The sequence below is a fragment of the Engraulis encrasicolus genome, chromosome 10, assembly GCF_034702125.1.
Source record: "Engraulis encrasicolus isolate BLACKSEA-1 chromosome 10, IST_EnEncr_1.0, whole genome shotgun sequence".
Classification (NCBI taxonomy): domain Eukaryota; kingdom Metazoa; phylum Chordata; class Actinopteri; order Clupeiformes; family Engraulidae; genus Engraulis; species Engraulis encrasicolus.
In genome coordinates, this window is record NC_085866.1 from 2841522 (window position 1) to 2851616 (window position 10095).

Here is a 10095-nt window from a genome sequence, read left to right on the forward strand (position 1 = left end):
TTATTTCGATACCTTTTGTGCGTTTCAACAGTCCCTGTGTCAATAGTAAATCTGTGAACCAATAGCCATGTAGTCCGGTGAAATTGTCATTTGTGATTGGCTTCGAAGGACCTGGGTGGGCGGGACGAGCACGAGACATTTCATTCATTCAAAAAGTACTAGCATTTGTTTACTCGAACAGCTGACAGTTGGTGAGGATATGTTGTAGGCTAACTTAGTTGTAGCTAGTTGCAGTTAGTTGTAGTTGCAGTTGTAGCTAGTTGCAGCCCTGATAGACTTGCTGAGATCTAACGTGTGGTTAAACTTTGCTCGTGTGACTGGACGCAAATAGAGCCAGATGCTCCATTTGTGACAAAGCTGTCCTTGCGAAAGACGGCAACACGACTTGGCGAAACATTAACGCACCAAATCAAGGTTAAGAGCCGAAAGCTGCGCTGAAATTTACAACCCATGGACGAATGGACATTAAACATATTATTGTTTGAAATGAATTTGTATTTGTTAGTAAGTGTTTCTTGAACTCTATAGAAGATTAGGCCTATATGCGCTGCTGCCCTGTTTGTCTCTTCAGGCAGTGCCTGGCGCGGGCGCGGCTCAATCAGCAGAGTCCTGTTCAGTTGACGTTGAGGCTGTGTTGTGCTGAGGTGTTAATTTTGAAACATGTTCAACAACCCTTTTGTCCAACGAAGACGTGTGTGTTTGTGCAGTCATGATAATAGTGGTAGAACTACAGTCGCGCCAATCTTCCTCTGATGCTGTCGTTTTAAACCTCCTTGAGTGTGCACTCTCCTCTCCACTTGCGCACGGCTACTGTAGTTTTGATAATAATCAATGTGTGGGCGATCGCTAAGGGGTTTAATAAAGTGCGGAGATTTGAAAATTGTTCCCGCGGAGGGCAACGCTAAAAGACCCACTCGACATCCCTTCCATGCGATGCGTTAAGACAGCGTTAAGATAGCGTCTCCCAGACATCCCAAGTTCCAAAAACTTATTACAGGGAGCTGCCTATCAACCCCGGACACCCCGACCAACACATTTGCAAATTAGTGATACATTGTTTGTCAATGCCCTTTCTGTCGTCCAGTCTGTATATAACTGCCTGCTTTTTTTACCCAGGACATTTGCAGGGCGCCCTACGAAGTGCACGTAATCTATTTCAAGTACCCCACGCATGACGCACGAGTCATTATATTCCTCTTTCCCGCATTGGCAATTGAAAAAACGCGAACTTGCATAGTCTAAAATCAGGAATGCTTTATCTGACTCGCGGGCATCGGAGAGCCACTATCAAATATCAGGGAGACTTATTGGACTTTCATTGGGATGTCTGGTCTTCCCAATCTGCAGGTTATGTATGAGTCAAGCGGTCAGGTGAAGGAGAGCGTGTAGCTACGTGAATTCAAAAGCAAATAATACGCAGAAGCTTCTAGAGAGAGAGAGAGAGAGAGAGAGAGAGAGAGAGCAACCTGCACCTGGAAGTGTGTATGTGCCTAATGCTCTCTTTTGCTCTATGATGTTGAGATTACTAAATAATTTACATGGCTGATTTGGGTTTTGGTGGAAATTTAGTAACAACGTGAATATTTGCTGCAATAGGCTATCTAGTAATAATTTGTGAAATAACAAAAGCCCTAGCCTAGGTTTGCCTAGAGATTATGACAATAGTAGGCTACATAGCAATTGAAGTAGGCTACTCATTGATTGCTGAGCTAACTGTCATCCAACTGTACTCCTGCCTACTTACTCAACACCTAGGCTACTTAGAAATCATCTTCTATATTTCATTTGAACTGAAGATATATATTGAGTAATCTGTAATAACATTCTTTAAGATGACTGAAATGCACTCACCGTATGCACAATACTACTTGTGAAAATTTTGAATTTGATGATCTTATGGGTTCTTCATAATGAGATTAACTTCAAAACAACAGGTATCGAAAAACGGTATCGAAAAGCACCGGTATCGAAACCAAAGTATCGAAATTGGCACCGTATCGAAAAAAACAAAACGATACCCAGCCCTACTCATCTCACCCCTCTCTCTTCTCCCCTCCTCTCCTCTCCTCTCCTCTCCCCTCCTCTCCTCTCTCCTCTTCCCTCTCCTCTCCTCTCCTCCATCCTCCCCTCTCCTCTCCTCTCCTCTCTATCCCCTCTCCCCTCCTCTCCTCTCCTCTCTATCCCCCTCTCCTCTCCTATCCTCTCCTCTCCTCTCCCCTCTTCTCTTTTCTCTCCCCTCTCCTCGCTTCTCTTCTCCTCTCCTCTCCTCTCTCTCCTCTCCTCTCCTCTCCATCTCCTGTCCTGTCCTCTCCTCTCCTCTCCTCTCCTCTCCTCTCCTCTCCTCTCATCTCTTCTCTTCTCTTCTCCTCTCTTCTCCTTTCCTCGCCTCTCCTCTCCTTTCTATCCCCTCTCCTCTCCTCTCCTCTCCCCTCCTCTCCCCTCCCCTCCTCTCCCCTCCTCTCCCCTCCTCTCCTCTCCTCTCCTCCTCTCCTCTCCTCTCCTCTCCTCTCCTCTCCTCTCCTCTCCTCTCATCTCTTCTCCTCTCTAGCATCTCCTCTCCTCTCCCCTCCTCTCCTCTCTTCTCCTCTACTCTCTTCTCCTCTCCTCTCTTCTCCTCTCTTCTCTTCTCCTCCTCTCTCCTCTCCTCTCTCCTCTCCTCTCCTCTCCTCCCCTCTCCTTTCATCCCCTCTCCTCTCCTCTCCTCTCCTCTCTATCCCCTCTCCTCTCTCCTCCTCTCCTCTCCTCTCTATCCCCTCTCCTCTCTCCTCCTCTCCTCTCCTTTCCTCTCCTCTCTATCTCCTCTCCTCTCCTCTCTATCTCCTCTCCTCTCCTCTCCTCTCCTCTCTCCTCCTCTCCTCTCCTCTCCTGTCCTCTATCCCCCTCTCCTGCTCTTCTCCTCTCCTCTCCTCTCCTGCTCTTCTCCTCTCCTCTCCTTTCCTCTCCTCTCCTCTCCTCTCCTCTCCTCTCCTCTCCTCTCTATCTCCTCTCCTCTCCTCTGGGTATCTAATGCGCTGCAGCTGTTTCCATTCCTTCGCTTGCTCGATCGCTCGATCACCCGACTGGCCGCCTAGCTGGCTGATGCTTTTGCCGCCGCCTCTACAGAACGCCTGTAATCATCTGGTGCCTATTACCCAGATATGGTATGGGGTGGTGTGGTGTGAAGTGGGATGGGGTGGGGTGGAGTGGTGTGAGGTGGGGTAGGGTGGGGTGGGGTGGAGTGTCCGCGGAGGCACCCGAAGAGAATTAGTGCAGCATTATGCACAGGCGTAGCTGTCAGAGCTGTTAGTGACCTCACCCCTCGCTCCCTCTCTCAACCCCTTTCTCGTTCTCTCGCTCTCTCTCTTTCTGTGTCTGTGTGTGTCTTTCTTTCCATCCCTCCCATCCTTCTTTGTTGTCTTTCACTTGCGTTTTTTCTTTCTTTCTCTTTTTTTCTTTTCTGTGTAAGGGTCTGCAGATGTGATGCACTCTGATGCTCCCCATCAAGTCTGCTTCTCTCTTTGATTTTTAATTCAAAATGTTCTTGGAAGTTCGCATGTTGTTTGTATTTGCTGATGGCTGTTTGTCTTCTGTCTTGTTTGTGTATTTGTATGTGTGGGTGCACGCCACACATGCGCTTGTGTGTGTGTGCTTGTGTGAATGTGTTAGATTAGAAATTTCTGTTTTTCCCCTGCTATTGCACTGTACTCATGTTTCCTGTTTCCCACGTGTAGTCAGTCTTCTCTACTCCTCTCATGTGTCTGTGGGGGGTCACTGGGAGTGTACGTGGGTCTTTAAATGGGGTCTTTAAATTGGGTGGGTCTTTAAATTCCTCAGATAACACTTTATAATAATGGATGCGAAAAAGCATTAAAGACTTAATAAATAATTAACTATTGATGAACAAAACATTAACACATGTTTGTAAATGACTAGGAAATGTTAACAAATGAAGAGTTCAGATGCAAAACCCCCTAAGTGCCTTTTCAGAAAATAATCTTAATACATTTTTATTTAATACAAAGCTATCAAAATTGCATATTTTTTTATTTTATTTGTGTAATATAACTATTTATATGTACTATCAAGTAGCCTACATGAATGTAAACCAAACCAACAACGGGGGTTCTCTAAAAATATAGAAGTGTAGGTCTTCAGAAATGGAGTTAGGGGGTTTTGCATCTGAACTCTTCAAATGTTTGTAAATGACTAGGAAATTTTATGTTAATATCTTTTATTTATCAAACATTTACAAATTGCTTGCAAATGAATAAAATACTCTGTTATAACCCTTTTTTTTACTCTGTTATAAGGTACGTAAAATCTTGTATATTATTACAGTATTATTATTATTATTATTTGTAGATATTTTATAAAGCATTAATAAAACTTAGTTAATGATAAAAACATTTGTTAATGTTTCGTTCATCATTAGTAAGTAATTTACTAAGTCTTTACTAAGCAGACATTATTATAAAGTCTTACCATTCTTCATCCTGTTCATTTACCTCGTCCATGCTCAGGGACAAAGGGTGGCAAAGGGGTCAGTTATCCCGGACCCAGGGAGAGAGGGGGCCCAGAACAGGGTCCTTAGTACATTCAATGTATTGAATGAGTGGGGGCCCTTTCAGATGACTTTGTCCTGGGCCTGGCCAAAGCTGTCAGTGGCCCTGTCGTCCACACTCCACATCTCGTTTCACAGCAGCTGGTTGTGGCTTCCTCTTTGACCTTTACCTCCCTCACTCACATGTTGTCCCCTTTCTCCTCTCTTCTCTTCTCGTCTTGTCTTTGTTCTCCTCTTCCACAGATTCTGTCTGCACTACAGAAAGACGACCAGGCTCGGCGTCAGAGACTGCGGAGTAAGCTGGAGCAGGTCATCGACACCATGGCACTGGCCAGCTGAGGACCGCCCCAACGCTCCCTCCCTCGCTCCTCTCCTCCGCTCCGTCCCTCGCTCCTCTCCTCTCCTCTCCTCCGTCCCTCCCTCCCTCCCTCGCTCACGCGCTTACCTGCTCACTCGGCCAGCACTGGAACTGGAACTGGAGAACACCTCCCACCTCCGTAACGTTCTAGAATCCCCCCCCACCTCCCTAACGTTCTAGAACCACCCCCAACCTCCATAAAATCCCACTTCCCACCTCCGCAAAATCCTACTTATCCCACTGTTCTTCTTTCCTTCAAAACGAAAAAAAAAATGAACAGAACAAAAACAGGAAGCTAAACGACTGCATCAGAGGACATAAGCAGTACACTGGAAATAAACCCCCATTGCAAAAGTTCCCCGCAAGGGTGGGCAGTACAGTACTACCAGAGATTATTTAAGTATAGAGATATGCCAACATAATAGGTTTCTGTGGGCACCTAACGTGACCAGATTCCGGTCTGCCTAAAAGGGAGCGTCGTAATGCTCCTATGAATAGAACAGTCCTTACGTCTGCCTAAAGGGGGATCCCCCCCCCCTCCCCCTTGCGACCGTAGAACCCGGGAACAATGGGCCAGCGGAACCTCTCTCTTATCTACTCTCTCTGGTACTACCACACCCATCACTCGTCATTCCTACGCTCCCTACAACTCCCAGCAACAACAGCCTAAGATGTTTTTCAAGACTTTTTAAGTTGGCGGTAATTCTTCGTGTTGGTTTGCTTGACATGATTTTTTTTGTTGTTGTTGTGATTTTTGTTTTTGTGATTATGTTTTATTTTTCCAAGTCATCCATTGGCAGTTGGTGGACTGCAGTTGTTTGAAGGCGAGGAGTGATCAAGCTGAAGCAGAATGTGTTAGAACTACAGGGAGCATCCACAACAGGCCTGCTGACATGGAGAGACAAATGGGTCTGTTGTCCAGGGCCCAGCTCAGTGGAACGAGGGCCCCCTCCAGAATTGGGACCCCATTACATTGTACTGTATGTGTTGATAGGGGGGGCCCTTCCAGATGCTTTTATCCCGGGCCTAGTGAAAGCTGTCAGTGGACCTGAGTATCCAATATGAGCGTCTGGACTCTCTCTCTCTCTCACGCTCTCACATGTGGGTGGATGCTACTCCTCTATAGCGCTTCGTTTATGAAAAACAACAACAAAATGGATTTATGTTGAAGATTGGTTGTTCTTCTGTTATTTTTAAACGCCCACTCTCTCCAGTCTCCTGCCACAAGTGTTACTGCTGAATTTGCACAAATAACAGGAACGAAAAAGATTAAATATATAAATATAAATATATAGATATAGATATATAATGCTACAGCATTTTTTTAAAGATACGATGAAGAAAAAAAAGTTTTCCATTTTATCGAGAAAACAAAAAAAAATGGATTTGATATTTCAAAGACTTCAGTAATGAAAACGAAAAAAAAAAGAGAAAAGGTGTCCTGTGCCATGTTTTCTTTGAATGTTGTTTAGTGCAAAACTTTTTTTCTTTAGACTAAAAAAGAAAGTGTGCTATTATTTAATTGTTGACTTGCCCAGTGACTGAGAAGTAGGAAGTTGAGATTCTGTCTACAGTGATCTGCAGCATTTGAAAGATGTGAGGTCTTCAGGTGAATGAGGTCTAAAGCCTGGCTCAAACTACGCGACTATCGGCCCGATTCTCGGCTGAAAACCCCCCTTACGACAATTGCTGGAACGTAACCCCCCAGGACCATCGCGAGCGATTGTCGGGGAAGATTTCCTCGTTGGGTGCGACGTTCTAAGATAGAACTTTAGCAACTCAAAGAGTCGCCGATCGCAAGTCGTAGAAATCAAACACTGATTGATGTTTGCGACTGGAAATAGAACGTCGGGCATTGTCTCTGTGGCTGCGAGCAGCGATAAGATTGACAGTTGCGATTCTCTTCTAGTGTGCGTTGCACCCCGACGTCAAAATCGGACACATAATCGCTAGTCGTGTAGTTTGAGCCTGGCTTAAGGCTGCCGTAAGCTTTTGGATTTTGGTAAAAGGAGCACTGCCCTTGTTTGGGATTCAAGTCGGCCTGTTTTCCAATCCCCTTAGGGCGAGTTTTACTATTGAATCCATTCAGCCAAACTCAGGATTCGGAAAAATAGAAATTTAGCTATTAGCTTAGCGTAAATAATTGAATCGTATTGCACCCGTTAGCATGGTATTGGTATAATCCGATTTGAAGACATCGGCTGAATGGTGGTGTTATGTTTAAAAGTACACGCTTGCGGACCTTCAGTGCTTCTGTGGTTTCACTGTCAATCATCTCATCTTTAGCAAATGGTTTTATTGTTATTTGTCCTATGGCCATTGGTCGCAATGATGAAGGAAAAAAGTGTAATTTGTACGACCATATTGTCAGATTTTGCCGACTGGGACTCCATGGGTATTTCTCAAAGTGAAGTGTCGTAGCCTTGCTAGGACGAGCAATGCCCACTTTTCGTGGACTTCACCAAAGACTATCCAATAACTTGTTCTAAGTGTAACTAATAATTGCATACTCCTTGGTGAAATCCACGAAAAATGGTTGTTACTCGTCCTAGCCAGGCACTTTGAGAAATACCGCATTTTTGTTTTGGGCTTTGTGTAGCCTACTAAAGGACAACAAGACTCCATATTTGTTTTGGGCTGTGTGTAGCCTCCTTACCTCCACATTCCCACTGTGGTCGTCCAGGTCCACGGGGTCATATGAAGGTCAAGCCCCTCACATGAAGAGGGGAGAATGTGTACAAGTTTTCAATGGCATTAGGGTCTCTAATTCAAGGGGACGGGAATCATAGTTCCGTTGCATGGTAACATGTAGCAGAGATGTGAATTTATTCTATTTGTATTCTTCCTTCTCTCTCTCTCTCTCTCGCTCTCTCTCTCCTTCCTTTCACCCCTCCTCTCTCTCACTTTCTCTCTCCTGCCTTCTCTTGGTTCCTCTTCCTCCTCCGTTTCTTCCTTCCTTCCTTTGTCTGTCCATATCAAGTGATCTTCTTCCCTCAGAGGATGTACCACTCTTTTGATTTGCTTCCACACCTTCCACTGATCCGTCCCAACAATATATAAATAATAAATATATAAAAACATTGTTTTTTTCTACCAGGTGTGGCTGTGGCTGAGGCTGCACTGCCTGAGGGTGGTGCAGTGAGAGTGCAGTCTGTCAGCACATTACTGCTGCAGTTTAGCTTCGAGAGCACATTGTGGTACAGAACTCGAGCGAGCCTGTTCAATTTCCATTTCTTTTTTCTAACCAACCCCATGTCTTGGTGTGTGGAGGGAAAGGAAAGGATATCCTTCCTCATACAAGATTATTAAATGTAGTTTTTTGGATCATCATACGTTGTGAACGCTTATTGAATAGTTGTCTTGGGTCAGTTTTTTGTACTTTGATCTGTGGTCAGCTATATGAATATAATAATTATTATTTTTATTTGATTATTCTTTTCTGTGAGTATTTTTTCTCCCCCGTTTCCCCCCCATCAGTGGCAACAACACAGAACATTGCTTATATCAAAAAAATATTCTTTCATACGGTGGAATGAAAGAATGATGGCTATCTGTTATTATTTTGTGATCTATGATGTGTGAAAAAAAATAGAAAATGTAAACATCAGTGATGTGTTAACAAGCAAGTGAAATTTACTTTGGCTTTGTCAAAGAGTTTGATTTTTTTTTTCTTCTTCTTCTTCCTTTTCTTATTCCTCTGAAAATGTTGTACCTTTGTGAAGCTATCTGTGTTGCTCTAGAACCCTTTCAAGTGTTGCACCATGGCAACCACAGTTCCCTCACAGTCAAACCTGTTCAAGCAACAGAATAAAACTACATTCCTTTTACCCTCTCCATTGAGATTAAAGAAGGAATCGAGACTTTGGGGGATGGGAGGGAGGGCCCACACTGAAATATTTAGGTCAGAAGTATGATGAAAGAATCTCTCAAGTCTCTCAAAGTGTAGATATCAAGTTTTTATCTTTCTTTTTTTCCTCTTTTCCCCTCAAGTTATCCACTGCTAAACATCAGGGGTTAGATGAGGTGGACGGCTTTTAATGAAGAACTTTTTTTTTATTGTTTAATTATTTATCTTTAGTATTTAAGTATACACTAGTATGGTCTCTCTCTCTCTACAGATAAAGTTGGGAGCAGGTCTCCATTGCCACAGAGCTAGGACATGCACTCTGGGTGGCATTAAGCTTGCATTGTTTTTGCTCTTCAGGAACATGTTTCTTTTTGTTTTATTATTGAAAGGAAGTCCTCCTCCTCCATATCTGCGATATACTGTGATATCTTCTACCTGAATTGAAAATCAAGGGTTCTTCCAAGGACGTTCCTAACAGTGCATGTCTAAGTGGTATCCTTGCACTTCAGTCTCCCCCGTCTCCCCACCACACACACACACAAACACTAACTTATTCACACAGAATAAGGAAGAAGTCTGCAGTATCGATCCAACTTGGTCCAAAAAACAAAAACCCTACGCCTTCATTCAGAATGTTGTTCCATGCCACTGTGCTTCACCGTAACACAACACAACACAGTGGTTCAAATCCCCCTCGCATCCCCATCCCCATCCCCACCTCCATCCCCACCCCCACCCCATCCCCACCCCCATCCCCATCCCCATCCCCAACCCCATCCTCATCCCCATCCTCATCCCTATCCCTATCCCTATCCCCATCCCTTCCCCACCCCATCCCTATCCCCATCTCCATCTCCCATCCCCATCCCCATCCCCACCCTGTCCCCATCCCCATCCCCATCTCCCATCCCCATCTCCCATCCCCATCCCCATCCCCATCCCCATCCCCACCCCCCTCCCCATCCCCATCCCCACCCCCATACCCATACCCATACCCATACCCATACCCATACCCATACCCATACCCACCCCCAACCCCTTTAAAAATCCCTTTACATCTTCCCTTCCCTGACAGGGCTGTATTTTCCTACATATACTTGATATAAACTTGAAACAGGGTTATTTGTCCAATAGAAAAGGCCTATACGTATGGGCTTTTTTCTCCTTTAATCATGGTCTCCAAATCCAATTCTTTCCCATTCTTCTCTTGTCTTTTTTTTTTTTCTTTTTTTCTTTCCTGCCAATGTTGGACTCTCAAGGTACATGGTAATTTGTTTTCTATTCATGTTAAAGCGATATTTTTTAATCAATTAAGATTACCAGTGGGAGCTCTCGCCGTAGTGCTTAATG

General features: G+C 44.5%; 1 protein-coding gene across 1 annotated transcript in view; it reads left to right on the forward strand.

Annotated features, from left to right (window-relative positions):
• LOC134456401 (plexin-A1-like) overlaps window positions 1-9468 on the forward strand; it is an 86477-nt gene extending 77009 nt beyond the window's left edge. Inside the window, exon 17 of the mRNA XM_063207766.1 lies at window positions 4784-9468. Coding sequence (XP_063063836.1) covers window positions 4784-4879 — 96 coding nt within the window. The 3' untranslated portion in view covers window positions 4880-9468. The remainder of the gene's footprint in view (window positions 1-4783) is intronic.
• Window positions 9469-10095: the final 627 nt, after the last annotated feature.